The sequence below is a fragment of the Macrobrachium rosenbergii genome, chromosome 20, assembly GCF_040412425.1.
Source record: "Macrobrachium rosenbergii isolate ZJJX-2024 chromosome 20, ASM4041242v1, whole genome shotgun sequence".
Lineage (NCBI taxonomy): Eukaryota > Metazoa > Arthropoda > Malacostraca > Decapoda > Palaemonidae > Macrobrachium > Macrobrachium rosenbergii.
Genome location: NC_089760.1, coordinates 21,218,520 through 21,240,981, shown reverse-complemented (window position 1 = coordinate 21,240,981; position 22,462 = coordinate 21,218,520). Strand labels below are relative to the sequence as shown.

General features: G+C 36.6%; 2 protein-coding genes across 7 annotated transcripts in view; one reads left to right on the top strand and one right to left on the bottom strand.

Annotated features, from left to right (window-relative positions):
* Positions 1-942: 942 nt before the first annotated feature.
* LOC136849138 (glutathione S-transferase 1-1-like) lies at positions 943-9,284 on the bottom strand. Of its 3 annotated transcripts, none has more exons than XM_067122183.1 (4): positions 9,151-9,284; positions 3,346-3,563; positions 2,673-2,814; positions 943-1,723 (listed from the first exon to the last, which is right to left on the bottom strand). In XM_067122183.1, exons 2-4 carry the CDS (start codon positions 3,543-3,545, stop codon positions 1,406-1,408), a joined length of 660 nt encoding a protein of 219 aa, XP_066978284.1. In that variant the 5' UTR covers positions 3,546-3,563; positions 9,151-9,284; the 3' UTR covers positions 943-1,405. The 3 variants fall into 3 exon arrangements, with proteins under 3 accessions (XP_066978284.1, XP_066978285.1, XP_066978286.1); XM_067122184.1 differs by lacking the exon at positions 9,151-9,284 and adding an exon at positions 8,737-8,795; XM_067122185.1 differs by lacking the exon at positions 9,151-9,284 and adding an exon at positions 7,072-7,359.
* The window catches only part of Uba2 (Ubiquitin-like activating enzyme 2), a 43,363-nt gene continuing 30,070 nt past the window's right edge, over positions 9,170-22,462 (top strand). Inside the window, exons 1-3 of one of the 4 annotated variants that reach the window (XM_067122174.1) lie at positions 9,170-9,307; positions 17,803-17,957; positions 20,321-20,474. In XM_067122174.1, the coding sequence (XP_066978275.1) occupies positions 20,364-20,474 (111 nt within the window). In that variant the 5' untranslated portion in view covers positions 9,170-9,307; positions 17,803-17,957; positions 20,321-20,363. Of the gene's footprint in view, positions 9,308-13,493; positions 13,882-14,705; positions 14,816-17,802; positions 17,958-20,320; positions 20,475-22,462 lie in introns of those variants that run through there. The other 3 variants (XM_067122171.1, XM_067122172.1, XM_067122173.1) reach the window with 3 other exon arrangements.

The following is a 22,462-nucleotide window of genomic DNA, read 5'->3' as shown; positions in this document are numbered from 1 at the left end:
TCTCAATTTCTTGTTTTCAACATTAGGTAAAAAAAAGCATGTAACCTGTTTTCAACATTAGGTAAAAAACCATGTAGCCTGTTTTCAACATTAGGTAAAAAAAAAAAAACTGTAACCTGTTTTCAACATTAGGTAAACAAAAAAAACATGTAACCTGTTTTCAACATTAGGTAAAAACAAAAAATGTAACCTGTTTTCAACATTAGGTAAAAAAAAAAATGTAACACCATAGAATCCCCATTACTGCCCATGGATAACTCACGACCACCAAGTCATTCTCATACCATTCAGACCGATAAATCAAATTTGAATTGACATCATGATCTAAAAAGTAGTGAACCTACCGCTGTCAGTAAAAGGGATATTCTACTTTGTCTGAGGTTCATTCTCGTGAATGGACCACTAATCACCATAAATAATCGAATCACGGACTTTGACTCTACGCAACACACTCAACATTCGTGAGGTTCTGCCTCTGTATCAAACTGAGAGTTTTAACCCTATGTGGGTATCTGGATTAATATTTTTCTGGGCTAGAGTGGGTGAGAGGGGATATTCTTCAAGTGCTGAAAATGTGAGCCCTCAAAATTTCTAGGGAGCGAGGGGCGGCCTATTAGGCTTTCAAAGAAAAGCCCTGGGGTTCTTGAAGGAGGGCACGATTCTCCATTATGTTTAAAGAAAACATTTGTTACGGCAGCTTCTATGATAGTTTCCATGATAAAAACCTTGTTTTCAGGGCTTTTAAAATTTAGTGAAGGGTAAAAAGAAATGTCTGTTCCGGGTTATAGAAACCGTTTTCATCTAGATGCATTTTAGCTTAATACTTTAGCTTTTCATTACTGCTTATCTTGGTGACGACACTGTTCAGTTTGGAATGGCCGTTTCTTTGAAATTCTGTTAGTCTTCATATTTAGTTCTAAAAAGGAAATTCCATCATGAGAATGGTCTTTAAAAATAAGCTTTATTTAGAAAATAACCCAGTTTTAACCTGAAAGCACAAAGATTTGATACTTTATCACATTTTCTAGGCTATAGTAAGTTTTTCTGCGCCTTATGGAAGAGAAGTAAAAAGCATAGTGTAATATTCATTGATATGTCATTCAAAATTACCAAAAACCTATCCTATTATCATGAAATTTACCACAGCAATGCAAGCTAACCATGATTAACAGTTGAAATTTTCAACATACTTTATAATTTTTCATAATGACTTAATATCTTACTGACATCTTTGCCCTCTTAACAGGTGTTCTTCCATTATTGTAACAAAACATTTTTTCTGCATTTGGTACCGTATCGATGGTATTTTTGAAATTGCCACTCTGTCAGTAAGCTATTAATTCCCAGTTCATTTTGCATTCATCATGTTATTTTCTTCTTTTTCTGACACTGAACCCTCATTTCTTCATTCATCTTTGATCATCGACTTCACGAAATCGCCGAAGCTCTTAACTCCCTCTCCGTTGAGCTCCTCGTAACCATCCATGGCTTGCTTGCACTTTGCAATCCAAGAGTTGATGTTTACGTAGTGTTCGACAATGAACCCGGCTGCCTGGTAGCTGGAGACATTCGCAACCAAGACGAGATCGGCCACTGTCACGTGGTCTGTCCCGGCAGCAAATTTGACGCCCTTCAGGAAGCCATCTAACCACTCCAGAGCTTCGTGCAATTTGTCCACATGCTCTTGGCAAGGCTTTTTGGCCTTGCCTGACTTGATGGGTTGCTGTAAAAACAAAGATTCTTATACAGTCGAAAATTTCACTAGGTCACCAGGATTACTTTATTATAAGTCAGATTTTTCCTATATAAATTATAACATGAACAACGATCAAACGGAAATTTCATATAAACCAAGCACATAAAAAATGAATTAATTTCTTGCTCTTTCATAATATCTGTATAAAGTGCCTTTATACAAAATAAATCTTATAAAGTTAACGTCTTTGCATAAAAAAGTACTATGATGCATAATAAGCAAAAGTAACCAAACAAAAACAACAAAATTAAAGTTAACGTCTTTGCATAAAAAAGTACTATGACATGTTATTTATGTGCAGACTTTGATCACTAAATTCTCATTTGCCTGTTAGAGGAACTTCAAGCTATAATAAGCAGCTGTCACTGAGGTTCACGACCCCTGTCCTAAAAGGCAGGCCATTGTTAGGAAATTAGGAGACTGACTGTTTCGGCCAGGTTAGCCTGACTTTAAAAATGCCAAGAGGCAATTAATCAACTTGTGATTTTCAGCTACTTTCCTCCGTTCATTGTTCACAGCAGCATCATAGAAGTTTATTCAAACTGCACAACATTATGTGGTCAATCAGTTTTCCATAGCGTGGTCAAAATCTAATTTTCAGTTTCGTTGATAGTTCTTATATCTTTTTAGTCCTCAGTTCATACATGAAAAACTATGCTGACCCCTGAAGTGAAATAATACATAGGTGAACCCACATTATATAATACCTACCGACTATACAATTCAGTCTGAACTAAGAGCTCATACGGTCAAGCTGGTCCCAATCCCCAATAAAGGATGACGCAGAACGTAGGCCTACCTGCCTTATGAAGTACCAGGCATTACTGAAACTTGAGAATCACCCTGAATTGCCCGCTCCAATACTGACAAAAGCCAATCTGATTATAGTGAAGTCACAACCATATCATGTACTTACGATGAGTTGTGCCCATCGAGCGGCGAGAGTGCCAATGTCAAAATGCAGGATGGCGTCGACCTTCGCTCTGGCCTTGGGATCCTTTGGGTAAAGTGAGTCGTCTTTGCCGTACTTGTTGACCAAGTAGGTGCAGATTACACGGCTACCGTGAAATGAAAAGTAAATCAGAGACTTTCTTTTTTACACACAGGATTAGAAAGGCACAGTGTCTGCTTTAATATTATAAGACCAGTACAGATGGAATGTTGGTGCACTATATTAGCTAAAATATCTGTTATTTTGTAGATAATATACTTCATTCTCATATAATCCTTGAGCACCTGTTTCCCCATCAACGCCTGTCATGCCAACCTCTGTGGCAAGAGATAATGCTGAAAACTCTAATTCACATTTTTATTTTTAAGGAAAAGTTGAGAGAATTCAGTGAGTGCATATGACCATACACAGATAACAGAAATGGTCATCGCTGTGAGTTTCTTTTACACGTGAGGAAATGCGTATATAAGATTACATATACTTAATAATAATAATAATAATAATAATAATAATAATAATAATAATAATAATAATAATACATCAAAAAGGTGTAAATAATGTTGTCAAATGCTGTAAGTTCTAATGTCCTTACGGTATTTACTATAGTAAGAACTTTCCAAAGCAAGGCATAGGTCACCTTTCCCATAAAGTGAGGTCTCCGTCGACCAGCGTAGGCACCGTGTGTTGAGGGTTGACGGCAACGAATTCTGGCTTGAGCTGTTCTTTATTGAACAGGTCGATCTTCTTCAGGTTGAGATCGACCCCAACTGCTCGGGCTGTGAGGAGGACCGACCGGCAGTAAGGAGATACTGGGTGATAGTAGAGATCGAGAGGCATCGTGGACTTCTTTGTAATCTGCGAACGAAAAATAGATGAATGCCAGAATGTTACTCATGGATGCACAAGTAAATATAGTCATTTATTTATGCAGAATTTGGTACGATACATAAACATCTGAGGTGCCAGGCGACGGCACATAGCATTTAGTCAAGTTATATTATTTTCACGAGTAAAAAAAAAAAAAAACGAATCAGTGATTTATTGACTTCAGTTCCGCAGATGTGGGGGTGATTTACACATTTGCAGTGGGGTTCTGACCTAAAATTTCATGGTTTCCGCTCAAAAGGCGACTATAAAGGATGGCATTATGCTCAAAAGTAATTCCACAAGGAATAAAACTGCTATAAATTTCACCTAATTTTGCTTTGTCATTTGATATGCATGAATTAGTTACATGTCATTTACAGAGTCACTGTTTATAAATACACTATTCATAATGTGAGCATCTTGTAGCCCAGGTTATTAGATATTGGATTGTTTCAAGAGAAGTAGAAAATCATTAATTTTCTGACATAAAAGACAACTGTTCACAAGGAATCCAGTGGCAGTTTATTCAGCCTTATGTGCTTTTATTCAGAACAATTCTGGACCATTTATAACTGCTTTCCAGTTTAGACAGTGCCGGACACACTGTTTGTATACTGTAAGCAGCAATAAGGGCTTTTTCCCCAAAACTCTGGTAGTTTATTGATGACCTTGGGACGAAATCCAGTCTGTAAGTAGATTAGGTCAGAGGGAAAGCCTCTGACTATACTAGATCCCTAACAGGAAAAATGGGGTGGGTTGACTCATGTTTCAAGAAATTAATGCGCCATGATAAGGGAGGGCAAAATATGATTACAGCCCGATTTCATTCAAAGCTGAATGTGGAATTATCCTGAAACATGATTCTGCAATCATTTGTTATGATTTTGCGAAACCATGTCAGAAATACCAAGAGTGTAATCTAACTGTGGTCATTAATAACTAGCGTTTGGCACGAAAATCTGTAAGTCTCTAAGAAACTTGGGGTAGATCTTGCATAGAAATGATAGTATAGGCGCCAGAAGTACTAACATACTTAAAGTCTCAGAAGAGAGAGAGAGAGAGAGAGAGAAACTGCCGAAATTTAAACCCACGTATTGACACCAGGAGTAGTGTTCTTCCTTGAACTAATAAAAGAAAACCGACAAATTCTCAGTGAAATAGATTCAACGGCATAAAAATGTGAACTGTCTCGTGTGTCTGTCGCAAGTATCAATATGACAGCAATGATTTACCGGAGCATGACAACTCACGTATCGAAGTCTCAATTATTTCCGGTCACGCGCCACGTCGTGCGATGAGTTTACTTCTTCATTACGCTATTACCTTTTAAGGTAAGTTATACTTTTTCATTCAGGTTTGATAATATGGCTCCACATCACAATGATACTAAATATTCCTGATAAGCAAGTCTGCAGCTGTTATTATTCTCTCTCTCTCTCTCTATGTATGTATGTATGTATGTATAATTAGCAAAGTTAAAGCTGAATGCACATTTCCTTAACTGGCAAAGGGTACAACATTTGCGAGTGTGCTCTCAGAACGAGCCAAACCCAAAGCCTCTTAATTATAGGTTCCTTTCAAGAATATATTTTCGTTTTCTGCGCAGACTCAGACCACTTCACCAGACACTGGCCCTTCAGAATTCCCTCATAGCTTCAATGAAAACCTCCTCAGCTGACATTTCTTTCAACAACCTCGTCCACAGTCAGCATGCACACTTTACCTCTTTTAGGAGACTACGAATCTTGGTATATAATATATGATCTGGTATCCTTACAGTACCGTATCTGCGTATGAGATCATATAAGAATGCTGGTGAAGTATATCTTCAATGGGAATACTAATCCTAGCAAATGTCCATAAGCACTGCAATCATGGGAGCGTTCTCACAGTAATTAAAGCCAGCTAAAAGGAATGATGATAATTCTCGTCGGAAATCTGCTAATGTGTACCGCAAGCAATTGAGGGACAGGAAGCAAAAATAACCGCAGGGGTGGCGGGGCGGAGAACGGGCAACGACCCGCATCTCAAACGACCGGAAGGATTGCACGTATGCCAAGCGTCCGTCGCTATTCATAACAGGCTTTGCATCACTGATTGCAAGGTGGATATTAAAATGCAAACAGTCACTGACGACTAGAAAAGGCGAAAAAAAGGTTGAAGAATTTATTATTCTCAAAACAGTCACATTAAAATTATAGGTTACTTTCAAGTCCTCGAGGTTTATGGGGTATTTATCGGGTCTTGATAGCAATTGTCCATAAGCACTGCTTAGATCACATTAATACTCTTTATCTCATTACTTCTTTATTTTCTAGTCATTAACTGATCTGATTAATGTACATGATACATAAGAATACTCGCAAAATTATATTGTGTATTTAACGACGGCAAGGAAGAACTACCAACTCTGGACGAGCAAACAGTTTAGCGCCACGAAAGCGCAGAAATTACATGAACGTGCGAGTTTGCTGCTGTGAATGCTAGGCAACATGACTTGGATCGGCCTCAACCAGTGTCGATCGGAGTTCTAAACGATGTGTCAGGTTTAGTGATAACGCTCAGTACACAGCGATTTTAGTCTGTACTTGAATTAATCATACTCACGTCCACAAGAAATGAACATTGTACCTGTACTCAAAATACTGAGATAAGCACGAAAAAAACTGGAACTAATCTGCTTTTTCTCTGAACCAACTGTTCAAATCGATGGTAACACTACTGTGCCGAAATTAACCATATAAACCTTTCAATCTCAAACTTAGGTTTAAGCTTAAATGGAGATGAAACGCTTCAAATTAAGCTCTACTGCATTTTAAACATAACTCGATAAGCATTTAAAAATATAATAGGCACCAAACGCTCGAATCATTAAGTCTTTCACCATTGAAATAAAAAATAAAGGCTCACTTAAACGGCAATAACTTCTTACCTTTCCAGGTTCTGTTTAGGCCTACACTGCTACATGCCTCGAGCGTTCTACAAAAGGTACGTTGACGATACCTTTGCTCTTTTTAAATCAAAGTATGACGCTGAGAGGTTTCTTGATTTTATTAATAGGGCACACCCAAATATAAAATTTACTATGAAAGGATAATAAAGTGTCAAAGTCTTGATAAACTTTTTACAGAAGAAAATTAGGGTTCAAATTTTTATAGTAATTGTTTTTATGGCTTTAAATTAAACTCTTTATTTACATTACTTCATCGTGCCTTCTCATTAACATCTAGTTGGGAGTTTTTTCACGAGGAAATCAGCTTTTACATCAATATTTTACAAGTAATTATTTTCCCACCACACTTTATCACAGGTATGTTTTTAAACTTCTTAACAACGTTTTTATTCCAAAAGTCTCCGTGCCTAATGTGCCTAAACTTCCGTTTTATGCAAATGTACCTTTGATCCATGACCAAACTTTCTATGATATACTTAGAAAACTCATATCTAATTATATACCAGCTATTAAATTTAATATCGTCCCGACAAATCCACTTACCTTGGGTAGTTCGTTTAAATTTAAAGATAAACTTGACCCTTTGATGATCTCATGTGTTGTGTACAAGTTCAATTGCCCTAGATGTAATCTAGGGACCTACGTGGGATCCACACAGAGATTACTAAGGGTCAGAATTGATTCCCATAAGGGCGTTAGCTATCGAACTGGTAGCAAACTTGCTAGTCCTGAATTTTCCAACACCAGGCAACACGCCAATAAATGCAAACATAACATACAATACAAAGATTTTGAAATATTGGGACGGGCACCGAATGGCAAACTACTGACAATCCAGGAGTCCTTGTTTATTAAACAACTTGTTCCCCAATTGAACACACGTGAGCTGTTGCCTTTCGTCTCTGGTTTGTTCCTTCTGACTTTCGTCCTTCCTTCCTCTCTTGATGGTTGGTCCAGCTACAACTAGTTTTTAATTTTGCTGTATATAATGTATTATGTCCTGTATTTGTATTTTAGCGTTTTTAATGTTGATTTTATTGTTTTTTTTTATCTTTATAGCTTGAAAATGAAACCTTTGTGTTTTGAAACGTTGCAATAAATGTATTATATGGACCACCTGAGATGTACTTCCTCCTTCAACCGTCTTTATATATATATATATATATATATATATATATATATATATATATATATATATATATATATTAGTACACACACATACACACAAGGTCGACGTGCTGCTTAGGAATACTCATGGACATGAAGTGACTGATGATGAGCAGGTTTTGCATGCATAGACTTGACTTATATCTGCCCAAATATTAACGTAATAGTGACAGTCGCATAATAGTATATTGGTATCTTAACTGTTTGGGAATATTTGTAAATCTAATCTTTGTTTAAAGTTAAAAAAAAAAAAGCGAGAGGATATTCAGTCTAGATGGACGGTTTGAGGGTATCCTGCGAGACAAACATGGGAGTCCTTGGAAACATTAGCTGAATTCCATGTCGTTAGAAAACGTAACTTTTTTTTAAAGCCTTGACCAAATAGACGACACACTTCCCACCTTGTTTACATTCATAAGTACACGTACACACACGCCCTCAAACGTACACTTCACACACACACAATATATATATATATATATATATATATATATATATATATATATATATATATATATATATATATATATATATATATATATATATATAGTGTATGTGTGCGTTTGAGGGGTGTGTGTGTGTGTATGTGTCGTTGTAAACAAAGCGAGAAGTGTGTCGTCTGTTGGTCAAGGCTTTAAAAAGGTTACGTTTTCTAACTACATGAAATTCAGCTATATATTCTACACAGAGATGAGACGGAGTAAGATGGGCGTGGGTACTACTTGCGTTGGTAGATTTATCAAGCACGCAAGGCGACGACAATGCAAAGAACAACCGGCTTTTTAATGCCATATAGATTTATATAAGTAGCTTTAAATTTCGTCGTTTTACATATACTTTCACTTCTAGTTTCGAGATTGGCTCATTTTTCCAGTTCCCGTTAAAAAGAAATGTGCAAACATTCTCCGTTTTAAACCCGAGCGATGTTGCCCCAGCTTGTCATATTTTCTTCAAGGGTACTCTTGTTTAACATGATGTTTCCGGGCTGACCGTCACACGAAAGGAGTAACTAGAGGTCTTTATTTAATCTGGCTTACTCACACCAATTTACTTGACGGCATGCAACTCCCACACGAGTCCTCCCACCAACCGGGAACGGAGCGTCAACTTTAGCCAGACGCCCATGACATCACTACCCATAACAACATCACGCTACCCATGACAACAACACTTCCCAAAGCTGCGACACTAATTTCATCCGGTTTTTTCGTATAACAGTTGAGATGGGATTGTTTATAAACAGACATTAAATGATATAAAGCTAGTCCACGAATGTGAACAGATGTCAAGTTCCGTAGCACCAAGAATAAGATATATAATCGGTGTACTTGTTCCCTGTCAGTGCTTGCCCACACAATATTTACCGGCAAAATGTTACGTTTTTACGCAATGGTATGTTCCACATGAAAAAATAAACACTAAAACTCATGTGTTAAAAACAAAGGACGGTATTACCTTCTCGTATTCTCCCGGAGAACAACTGTCTGGTCCGCCGCCTGAGAGTGTGAGGTGGCGTGGACCGGTTAGAATGTAATAAGCAAGCCGGGTGACTGAACGAAGAATTCTGGAACTTTTCTCGATTGCATGACTTTGCAAATACCGATTTTCTCAGGTAAGAAGAGCTCTTCCGTGGGAATCCAGGATAAATGTGAATGGGTGGCATAACTGAGCCGAATTATTCCCCATTCAGGATTATTTAATTTTTAGACCCAGTTTCAGCAGTTCAAACAGCTGCAAGTTCTTTACACAGTTGCCAGACACGTCAAAACTATCGCAGTTTTCTTTGTTTTTGAGCCGTTTCCACATCGGTTAAGTTTTTCTGACAGCTGTGTTATTTTCAATAATAAAGAAAATAAAAATGGGCTATCATATCTCATCTACTTGAAATTATCTTGTAGCCCAAATTTACCGTAAATAAGAAATAAAATCATCATAATCTTGACAAGCACATAGAGATAAGGGTATAAGTTGCCTGACACACTACATTCAGAACTCCTTTCGGAGTTTAGAAAATTGGTTTCTCAGAACTTTAAGACAGTTGAATGTTTTAAAATAGATTCAAAATAAGAGCAGGGTATCCAGCACATAAGGGTTCGATTTCGGAATCTGCGAGTAAACGGTATATAATTACGTGCTACCAGTGGCAATGAACATGAAATATTTATAGTGATGTTTTTATCTTCCCATTTCGCCGACTGCGTGAATTTCCTGGAGAAATCTGAATTTTAGTCTAACCCCGTCGAAGATGGAAGAATCTGCTTTCGCATTGCTTGCTTGCCATCGATTCCATTCAACCTCTTAGTGACCTTGAATCATGTCTGTCTCCCCCACCCCCTTTTTTTGACTGCCGCACCAAAAATGTCTAGTCCTTCATACCTGATTGATTTTTTTTAAGGGGGGAGGGGATGGGTAGTTGTGTACTGTTGATCTCGCTTTTTAGATTAAAATTCTGCACTACCTGTTGTGAAGCGTTTTGCATCATCTATTTATAGTTTTTTACCGGTCTATTCGAATGTCGTGGTCTTCACAGTCGCCATGGTTATTATTGTCATAGTTATCTTCATTATCAGATTATTTCTGCGCCACCTGACAAAACTCCTATCGGAGAATGTTTAAGAAGCATTACACTACTGCAAATGGAGCCTTAATTGGTTTACCTTCACGATACTAACTTGGTGGAAAATGGAAAGTGAATCTTTTGTAAGCCTATACACTGCATATATATATATATATATATATATATATATATATATATATATATATATATATATATATATATATATATATATATAACCAGCGTTTTTTAAAAGCCTGCTATGTGTTGCCGAAGGGAATTTGAAATCTGTTGACATGATGGAGATGCATTTACAAATAAAAATAATTTCTCATAGGTACTTTGGTTAATGGAAATATGCAGCTTATGTCGCTATACAACTTTTTAACTTTGCTCTCTTTATTTTTTTCTTTTTATTACTATTTTTTTGTATAACCATTTGGCCTTCAACTAATTCTAGGAACAAGAGGGTTCCTTTCTTACCAACCCGTCATTTGGTGGAACTTGGAATGTTGCGTCGCTCAGAGAAGTGGGCTTACCTCTTTCCTAAAGACTGTCTTGTTTATAACGTAATAATTGTCAAGTTCTCATTAGGTGACAGAGTCGATCTGCTTTGGTTGCAATATTCTGATGCTACAGATGTAACTATCTGTCCAATAAGTTAACTTCTAGGACTAGTTTATAGGTCTGCCTGCTTATATTCAGGCGAAAGAATATAATATTTGTGTCCGGCTTTAAAAACCTTTCGGCACGATAATTAGCAGGAGCCCTTGACCCTGATTTCTTCTTACGCTTATAAGATTTTTATGAAAGTGCTTTTATTGCTTCAAAGTGAGGTTACACGTCAGGTAACATCTACCCCGTGTAATTTCATAAGTACGTAGGCAACAGATGGCGCCATTGTACTTTATCAGTTTTGAACGTCGTTCATCCGCTAGAGGCAAAATTAACAAATATTGTCATCATTATCACTAATTGCTATTTCCATTATTGCAGTTCATGACGTGCACACATTTTTAGGAGACACGTCTACTGTCTATTAACTCTTCGTGTGATAAAGGAAATGCAGCAAAATGAGTATACGAATGAAACACGAGAAAATACCTTCTTCGATGTAAATGAGGCGAAATAGGAATTTCAAATAGAGACATAATAGTCGAAGGAAGCATTAATTCCTCCCCAAATCCTTCTTATCTTATGTAGCTGAACTGATTTAATTCTACATGACACCTCTCCTGAAATCTGTCCTTAGTTCTCTCTTCGCTTTCCCCCTTAATGTTGCACACGATTCGTTCCATTTTCATTAATGAGGTTATAAGCATTGTCTAGAATACCGTAGAAACAGTGTCTGCAGTATTCTGTAAACTTGAATGGGTCACAATCGCTTTTATAATGCATTTTTTTCTGCAGTTACATCTTTGGCTTCTTTATACATGTAAAAATGAGTAATTTAAGAATACTAAACTACAGTTATCCGTTCCCAGAGTTGTCGGCGGTTCGATATTGCTGTCACTTACGACAAATTAACTACGTCTTCCACTGGTTAATTTACGTAAATTTTAGACCTATTCATCACTCTTCCTGCTCTGCTTTTGCTGTCATCAATTTAGCTGAAGTTATTCTACGTAAGTTAATCTTACATAATCAGCAAATATGTTTTGATGTCTAGTCATTCGTGAGAATGGTATCATTAGTGTTATCTATTCACCACTACTTGTATTAGCCTTGCTCCTGTAAGAAATCTTTATGTCGGTATGTTTCTAACATGCGCTAGTTCAGTTGCTTCAAAAGTTCTTTAGTTGTTTAGGGAGGATCATGATCTACTAATTGATACATTCGTTCCTGCATTTTTTCTGTTAACAGTTCATGATAATAATCTTTGGATAGGTGTCAGTACAGTAATTTAATTTATCCATTACACAGTTACTTAAATATATTAACCAGAGTCTAATAGCAATAATTTTTTCGTATTTCACTGGTTTTTTATCATATAGATTCACCATTCAAAAGATTGTGTTTCAGTCATAACTGTCCCCATAATGACATTCATTTTTTGTTCGTGCTCTTCCGTTCTTATACTTTGCTCTGTTTTGTTCCCTGCAATGTGTGGTCATTAAAAATGAACCCACTTTATCTCAGTTTTAACCAGTTATCTTTACTTTGATATAAAGGTTTCCTAAACATGTGTTTCTGGCGTTCCTGGTACTGTATTGCATGGTTTCTGTCGACGGAATTGTATCTTTTACTGGTTACATACAGTTCGTTACGTTGTATTCTGTTTCTTTCTCTGTTGGATGAGTGCGTTGAACGTTGCCATGTGCAGACGTGCAGAAAAAGATCTCCGGGAACCCCCAAAAAAAAAAAAAAAAAAAAGGAAAAACTACCTGTCTTGTGGCCGATAGTTGGACATTGAAAAAGGTAAGAACCCGTGGCAAAGAAGTTTGGTAAACTTTGCAAATGGATTAAAAAAGATTGCTACAGTAAATCTAAAACCGAAGGGATGAAACATGACATGGTGCAATGCTCATATGATAAAAAAAAATACAGGATCAACAGGTATTGAGCCTTAAGCACCCATAGAGTATTAGTGTCTACGGACACGTAAATCATTTAATACAATGGTTCAGCTTTCAAAATTTTGGAATCAGTATACTAGAGAACTAATATGCCCAACTTGTTGGAAAGACCCAAGATTAAAGCATAGTAATTCATACGAGATAAAGTTTACCCTTACCAAATTCCACGCATTGCACCCAGTTAGTGAGAAACAAAATTATGAAATACGCATACATGTGACAAAAACTCTAAGCGATATACTGTAATGCAGAAATATACAACCCGGAACTTACTTTTACATAGGAGAATGGACAAATGAAAGCACCCAAAATGCCACTAAAATGGAAAAATAAGCTTCAACTATACACTGCACCCAGACTACCCAATAAGATTCCTTACGAACTAGAAAAGAAATAAAGTAAAACTGAAAAACTGTGTATGTATGTATATATATATATATATATATATATATATATATATATATATATATATATATATATATATATATATATATATATATATATATATATATATATATATATATGTAAAACTGAAAAACTGTGTATGTATATATATATATATATATATATATATATATATATATATATATATATATATATATATATATATATATATATATATATATATATATGTGTGTGTGTGTGTGTGTGTGTTTGTGTGTGTATGTGTGTGTGTGTTTGTAGCCTATATTGGCTTCCAAGTAATTTCAGTTCCGTCTCTTTCCATTAATCGTTTTTAGCACTTGCAGTATGCTTGTGGTGTGGGGTATTTGATTTCGTTGTCGTTTTCCTCTTACTGCAGATCACAAACTATTGCTGAAGAGAAAGAAGAAGATCTCAAAACTTCAGGTACGACGAAATTGTTTTGAGAAAGTAAGCGCCCTCCGAGCGTTCGTTTTGTCAACTGCAATCATGGCCGCTCGCGTTGCCGGTATTTTTGACGAAAATCTTCGCAATTCCGTCAAATCATGCAAAATTTTGGTCGTCGGCGCCGGGGGTATTGGCTGTGAATTATTGAAAAACTTAGTTCTAACAGGATTTGAAGATATTGAGCTAGTAAGTGACAGAATTAGGCGAATAGACGCCTTTCCCGCCTTGTTTTGATTTTAACGTAACATGAACTGTAAATTGAATTTTTAGTATAAGGAGTTGTTGTTGGTAGCCAAGGCTAGGCAACTGTTGGCATCTGGTAGGCCATGGTTTAGATCAGACGTTTTCAGCATAGTCTTAGGATAGGTTTGGTAGTACTTATAGGTATACGGTAGCGTAGGCTAACGGGTAATAAACAAGGCGTTCCTAGCGAGTTCATCATGAAATTTTTATAACTAAAAGCCCCTCATTGTTTTCGTGTGATTCTTGGTGACTTCTACTTCAGTTTTTCGAGGAAATTCATGGGATAAGTAAACCAGTAGCCTAACACAGATCCTTCTGTATGCTCTTTTTGCTTAAAGTAGGAAACTAGGCTGTAGGCTAAAACCAGAGATTACTAGGCTACCACGGACTGGTTCCAACGTTCGTCGACCGGAAAACTTATTGCACTTTTGTTAGCCTATATGTGTTTTATTTAAGTTTTTTTATATTTATTTTCCTTTATGTCGGAGCCTGGTGAAATCGACGGACACAGGTTCCGCTAATGAAAACAAACCTAACCTTTCCTAGGGTACAACTGAAGACTACTACTGCGCCATTCTGGTTCGATAAATATCAGTTTACATTCAAAATGAGCGCCTAAACACAATTAAAAGGAATAAACAGAAGGCAGTACATAAACATTATGGTTGCCATCTGGCAGAAACCAGGCTGTAGTAGTAGTCGTCAGTTTTACCACCAGGGATTTTGGATGGGTAAGACAAATATGGCCTTATTGAATTACAGGGATGCAGCCTAACCTAAGCTTCCCTAATGTAACCTAACCTGCAGTGCAAGGTCCTAAGGTTCTGTTTGTTGCCTGGGGGATGAAACTCCCCACTTATCCTCATCAACTAGAGCTGTAAGTACTTTTTGAAAAATATAGGGATGCATTGTAGCAATCTAATGTTGGTAACATTTCACTGTAAAACCATTGTAGTAGTTTGGTGTCGAAAAAATTATCTTGGTTTATTGTATGCTTTGAACATTTTTGACATTCGATTCATTAGCATTCATTAGCAAAGAAACGGTTATAGAGACAGAGCGCCCTATTCATAACCTACAGTCGGAACACCACAGTGGTAAAGTGGGATTTTTCAGTGGGGAAAAACTACAAAATGAACAGAGATTAAGTTAATTTAACTTGACTTTGGGGCCTGCATCCTTACCTGGCCTGGAGGACCTTTACCTTTCCTTGGACCCCCACCTAACATAGGATGCCAGGTCTTTACCTAGACCTAGAACCCTTACCTAACCTAGCCTAGGGCGGCTGTGTCCTTATCTTGCCCGGGAGGGCTTCGCCCCTGCAGGACATTCCCCACCTTACCTAACCTAGAGCATAGGATCCTTACTTAAACTAGACCCCCCTACCTTACCTACTCTATGGGGGCCATGGCCTTGCTTTGCCAGAAGGCAAAGTTCCTTATCCAAGTGTATGATATTAGATTGAAAACATTCCATAAACTTGCACTAGTCTAAATTAGAACTTTAAGTAGGATTGATGTCTTCAGGCTGGTCAGGATCCTCCCCAGACGTTGAAAGCTGCTGGGTGTCAGACTGAGGAGGGTTAACCAGTGGTTCACAGGAAAAGTAATTTGCAACGTGGAAGGTAGAATTGTTCTATATAATTTGAGGAAGAATTGGACTTTGGACATAGCAAAGAATTTTGTAAAATGTTGCCGAAGGACAATGAGCTTTTGTATGACTAGAACGAAATCCCACCCGGAATTTAGCATTACACAAAAATAATTCACAAACTGAATTAAATGTGCCAGGACTGCATACTGACTTTGGATTTTTCGAGGAATGCCTGATTTCCAAAAGCTCACATAATTTTTTAAAATTATAACAGAACAACCAGTCACATTTCAGCATTTTATCATGGACCTGTATTTCCAAGAGAATACGTTCCTGACGTAAGCCATGCATACCCACAGTACGGTACAAAATCTGAATGGGAGCTCCACCTTCATGACATTCATTACATAAACAAAGAATAGAAGAAAAATTCTAAGTAGTTGACTTCATTTGTCGGAGCAAGTCTTGGTAACAGGTAATTTGCGAAAGATATGGACATTAGCTTTGTACCAAGTATGTTAAGGAAACTTGAGATCACAACATAAAAATGCCAACCTCTAGTAGTAATAGCTTGAGTAAAATAATACCCTAATCTGGGTTGCAGGGTCCGTAAATGGTCAGGAGGCTTTAACCCTCCCAGAACAAACCCCTCCCCTCCCCTTCCCCATATGCAACTTGACATGACCTATTGAGCCATGTGTCATGGAGTAAAAGAGGGATGCATCTTAATCTTACCTAATTTAGGCTACCAGGTCCTTACTTGGCCGGAGCACCATAAAATATTGGTTAGTGGTATATAGAGGCCCACAATCCCATTTTAACATAAAAAATTCAAGATGAAATTACTAGATGTTCAGGGGCCATGATTTAGGACATTTCCAATTAAAATTATCTTATAATCTGAAACCACAAACAATATTGAAGAAGCTACATGTCAGTGCTGTTTTCAGTTATCAGCATCTTGCAAAATTAACTTGGATATTGAAACCCTATAATGTAACCTAAAATAGCATGGTGCACATTACTTATGGATGAAATAGCTGAAACAAAAGAAATAATGCACTGATATTTGTTCTCATTGTAATTTAAATGATCCCTGCATATTTTTAAATGTTTTCTCAACAAGGAAGTAGTATTTATGGTTGAAAAACCTTAGTAAAAGAACTTAACAGTTTCTTGATTAAACGGAGACCTTAAGACACCTTGAAAATGCCAGATCTAACAAATTCAAGGGCTTAAAAACAGGAGGAATGTTATGATTCATTAAGTAAGAAAATGATTGAAAAAACATTTGTCATTGACTTTTACTGTTGTTATTACTAAAAAGATACAGTGATTCATTAAATATAAGAAAAATTTTTGACAAAACATTTGTCATTGACTTTTCTTATTGTCTTTACTTAAAAGATAGACAAACTTAACTACAACTCAAAAAGTACTCTATAAATATGGTGCCATATATAAACAGTATAATTTCTGTATTCTACAAATATCTCTGTAACTACAACTTTGCAAGTGATATCAAAGAAGAAAAATGTTGAAATTAGGCCTACCCTGGTGGTAGCTAAAACTATTTGTAGGTATAGTAATTATGGGTTGAATGTAAACTAATACCCAATGGCTTGGGCTTTGGTTATATTGGTAATCACACATTAGGCCATACTTAAGATTACTATAATGCGGATCCCTGTTGGTTGGAAAAATGTATGTGTAATCAGTGTTTAGCTTACTTCAAGTCAGAAATTGATATTCATTTTAACCACAACCCCCTTAGATAAAGGCTTATTTAAAATAGGTTCCTATTTATGGAATAAGGGAGATTTAAATTTCTTATCTATGTTGAGTATGTTATTTTTAACCTCTTTATATAAAAGTATGAAAACAGCTTTGCAAAGAACATAGCTTGGGAGGTAATAATATTGCCCCATGGTCATCCAGTCAAGATTATAGGTCCTGGTCATTCCAGTTTAACTTTAGTTGGTACTCTTTTCATTAGGAATTTCTCAACTTGATCAGCTGTTTTGATGGTATGGCTTTTCAAGTAGACTACATTTAAAGTATAATTTCGAGACTAAGTTAAAATGTACTCTGCACATACCATTTAGAGGTAGTCCACTAATTGTCTTTTTATCTGAAAAAGTAGACTAGCAAAAAACCTTAACAGTGATGTAGTTGAGATGTAATTGGTAAGTTGAGGAGTTACTTAGTAAAGAAATATATGTTATTAATGACTTCTCATTTCTTAATTTGTTCTTGTTTTCCTGTTCACAGATTGATTTAGATACCATTGATGTCAGCAACCTGAATCGACAGTTCTTGTTCCAAAAACAACATGTTGGGCGCAGCAAATCTGAGGTAGCACGAGAATCTGCTTTACGCTTCAACCCGCAGGCCAACATAGTTGCATACCATGATTCTATAACAAAGTAAGCAACAAAATGTTATGTATATCTACCAGTGCTAACAGTATTCCGTAGTGTTTAGTATCTAGTTTAGCAGGGTTCTGTACTGTTTCACTCAGAAAATATTTGCAACTGAAGATGTTTTCCTAAAGATACTTGATCATATATACGATTCGTCTTTATAATAATTACACTTTATTAGGAAGGCTGCTTGTATAAGTAGGATATGAGATGTTAGCTATTGACACAGATTGCATTGGTCTTTATGAATAGACTTGTTTTTAAGGGTTGCATAGGTCTTCTGTGAATAGGCTTGTGTATTAAGTCAAGCTAGCTATTATCGCCTATTTCCCTTTGTTTTATTTCATTATAGTATGTAACTGCGTACATCTTGCTTAGATGGCTATCCCCTCTTTCAGTACAGGATGTTCTCTCACCATGCCCTCGTCTAGCTGCATTTGCAATGTGCTGATTCCATTTGTTACCAAAGATGCTTCTGAAAGCTTTACCACCAAATGTCAGAATCTTTAGATCCATTCTAGAAAATCTGGTGAATGTTTATACTTGGGAAATATTTTTTCTAATTGTGTTATCTATCTTTTGCTTGGGTCGAATAGTGATGGCTCATAATGTGCAATGTTTAACTGACTTAATTCTTTCCTGAATCCTGAAGACTAGTGAACAGTTTTTTTTTTTTTTTTTTTTTTTTTTTTTTCTTGTAATTAATGATCCAAAATATTCTGTTATATTAAAACACTCAAAACACAGTTAGGGTAAGAACGTTGTCATTACAGTACCAGACTGGATTTACATCTCTTTTGTTCATTTAAGCTGCATGGTCGGGAGTCTGCCTTTCCAGTGCCACCCCAGTTTCTGATGTGATATTTTTATGTTTGAGTCCTGGTTTCTTTCATGTCTTTCCTTTGGAAAGTGGTTATATTTAATTTTTTCAATGTTCTTGACTTTATTAAACCATGATTGTTTATACGAGAATACAAACCTTTATCGTTTTTTATGTACTTACCTTCAGTAAGCTGGTCGCGTAACTGAAGCTTGGGAACAACGTAGTTAACTAGCAGTTTTGTAACTGGGGTGCTTACCACCCACTCACGTGACAATCAGTGTTCACTTTCTCTTACTCATATTTGGGGATCCCCTTCCATTATAACTTGTTTCCATAGCAGTAAATCTTCAGAAACATATTGGGCTTTTTGTTTAATTTTTTATTAATTTTTTTACAGAAAGAAATATTGGCTTAGATTTTAGAATTACTTTAAATTCATCCTCATAAAAAAATAAGATATAGCAGAGGCATGGGTAGTATGTTCCTTGTATAGTCTAGTGACTTTCTGATATCAGTCAGTGTTTGTTGATGAATTGTTTATAAGGTGCCCAACTGTATTTTATCAAGATGCTTGTGACACTGCCCATTGAGGAAACTTTAGTTGGTCATTCTGTTTTTGTCACGCTTGCAAGTTGTAAAAAAAAATGGGTAGTTTTTGTTTAGTGGATGAAGAGTTCCTTAACCCTCACAGTCCGAGCCAAATATATATTAAGCACACCCGTAGACCGTGCTAAATTTAAGGATGACCAGTTAAAAAAAAAAAAAACTCTTCAATAGAAAGGAGATATGAATATGCATATGGTATAAGAAAAAAATTCTAAAAAATGTTTGTACCTTCCAGGGAAATTTGAAAGTGAATTTTGCCAACCCAAAAGACAGTTGTACAAATATTCTAATTTTACCAAGTTATAAATGTTTTCTAATAATTTTTTTTTTTTTTTTTTTTTTTTTGTAAAATTGTAATTACAGCTCACACAGTATCACAACAAATAAGAATTAAAATCAGTAACAAATTCTGAGTATATTTATTGTAGAATATTTATGAGACATCCTGGGATGGGGAGCTGCAGTACAATCCCCCATGACATCTCAAGTCAAACTGATCTCCCTCTACTGAACTACCAGAGTTGCTGTGTAAGGGTTGCCAGTCACTTATGGCCCATGGAAGTGATCTGAATACTTTTCCTGCAAAATTTGTTCAGACTTTATGGCGCAAAATCTTCAACATATTGTACTGCATATAGGCCTATGTGACCTGGAGTCCATCCCAAAGCTAGTACAGTAAACCTATATATATGTCACCCTGCCACAATTGGTTAATAGCCTCCACTCCCCTATTTTCCAGTTATTGATTAATGATTAAATCTGGGTGGGATAAAATTGTTTTCATGATGTTTCAGAGCAGCATACTGCTTTGTATAGAAATCTGACTAGGGTAAAAAAATTTTTTATATAGTATATTGTACTGTATTTATATATGCTAAGTATGCTAAGTTGGAAAGTACATCTTTATGTATAATTCACATTTTCTTTTTCTTTTCAGGCCTACTTATGGTGTCCCTTTTTACCAGAAGTTCACTCTGGTGATGAATGCTCTTGATAACAGAGCAGCAAGAAACCATGTTAATCGTATGTGCCTTGCTGCTGATGTTCCATTAGTGGAAAGCGGAACAGCTGGATATCTTGGTCAGGTTACGGTATGTTATTTGCCTTAATATGGTTTTTGTAAACAGGTCAGTGCATTTGTTGAAAATGATACTTCTGTAGAAATAAAAGGCATGAATTGGGATTTGTAATGGTAGCTGTGCTTGTTACTACAGTAGAAATAGTCACTCATATTTTTTTGTTAGCTTTGTAGTTAGTAATTGGAATTTTTGTGCCATCAAAATGTTTGACCTTCATGCCTTGGCATTCATATAAATTACAAATTCATCAATTTATTTGATGCAATTTTACATGTACAAATAAGTGAATAGCTAATTGTAATGAGTTAGCTGTTGTAAAGATTGATTTACATGTTTGTGGGGTTCAGTTCTTACTGATTCTCACTCTGTCAGGTAGTTGTCAGTTATGCAGTACTGTATGCTCTTCATTTCACTTTGTTTTATTCATTGCTCTTTCTGTCATTTACCAAGCTTATGAAGGTCATCACTACTCCAACAGAGTAAATATATCAGCTGCATTCCCCATATGTGGAGGATGGAGTCCGACAATAGCTTAACCTAATTTCAGTTGGCAGTAAAAGGGAAGCCTTGGACACAGGTCCCTTGAAATACTTCTCAGAACCTTTGGCTTTGTAAACTTTGTCAGTTAGCTGACTTAAAGAACCATTGTTATAGGAGTTTTAATTTTTCCCTTTAAAAGCTAATCTTTCAGAATATGTATGTTGGAATTTATAGTTTTTGCTTTTTAGTTTCGCTCAAGTCCTTGCAATCTATCTGTCTAAGGTTCATTTTCTCCATGTATGTAGAATGCATAAAGAAGTTGGGGTTGGTCTTGATAAGTTTAGAGAGGTCTCTGTCAGAACAAAGTAGACATAATGGATCCAGTTTGAGGAATATTGTGTATTGTAACTGAAAAGGGCAACAGATTTGATAATTTATACTGCCTACCTTTGAGTCTCCAAGTCAGTTGCTTCATTGGTGACTGCTTTACATCTCTAAACCATTCTTTTGGAGATACAGAAGTCACCAGTGGTAGCACACAAATGGCAACTAATATACCACCTTTTAAGCAGATAATTGTCAGTTGCAGAACCCTTACCCTAGATTTCCCAGTCTTTGAGGTACTTAAGAGTTTGCCAGAGAGCTAGCCCCAATGTGACTGGTGACTTAGTAGTGAGATTGATTCTGATATCCTTTTGGGACTGTTGTGCAATAATCTTTCCTCTCAAGTCCTTGCAATGGTATACATGAAAAACATGAGAAATGTGGTGGTTCCTTTGGGGACTATTGTTCTCTGTAAATTGACTGCACATTAGTAGTACAGTTTCTCAAGGAACTCAAAGGAAAGTAAACAGAGTTAAATCCACCCATGTAGGGTTGTTGTTGTTGAAGCTGGCTTTATGCCAGTTTGTAAGGCAGAACATTTGGAATTTCAAAGACCATTTTACAGCAGTTGTCAGATTATTTGGAAGCCACGTCTTTCTATTCCTTCTATATCCACCTGTGTACAGTGGATACGTGGCAGCTTGTTTAAAACGGCAAAAATTATAGTACAGGCAGTCCCTGGTTATCAGCGGGGTTTCTGTTCTGACGACGTGACAACAAGCAAAAATCACTGATAACCAAAAATTGGCGCTTATGGGGCTGATAAGCGCCAAAAATCGCTGATTTTTGGTTATCGGCACCTTTGTTAGGTATGTACAGGCAGTCCTTGGTTATCAGCAGGGTTTCCATTTTGAGGAACTGATGATAACCGAAAATCGGCCATTTTCGCTCTTTTTCAGCGAATTTCAGGGCTTATGGGCGCTGAAAAGTGCCGATTTTCGGTTATTGGCACCTCTGTTAGGTATGTATTGGTACCAGTACCCAATAATTGGCGCTGATAAGCGGAAATTGGCGATTTTCGGCACCGAAAATTGCCGATTTTCGTCGCTAGACAAGCGGCGTAAAACCAGATCGCCATTAACCGGGGACTGCCTGTATTGGCACCAGTACACAATTATCGGTGCCGATAAGCGGAA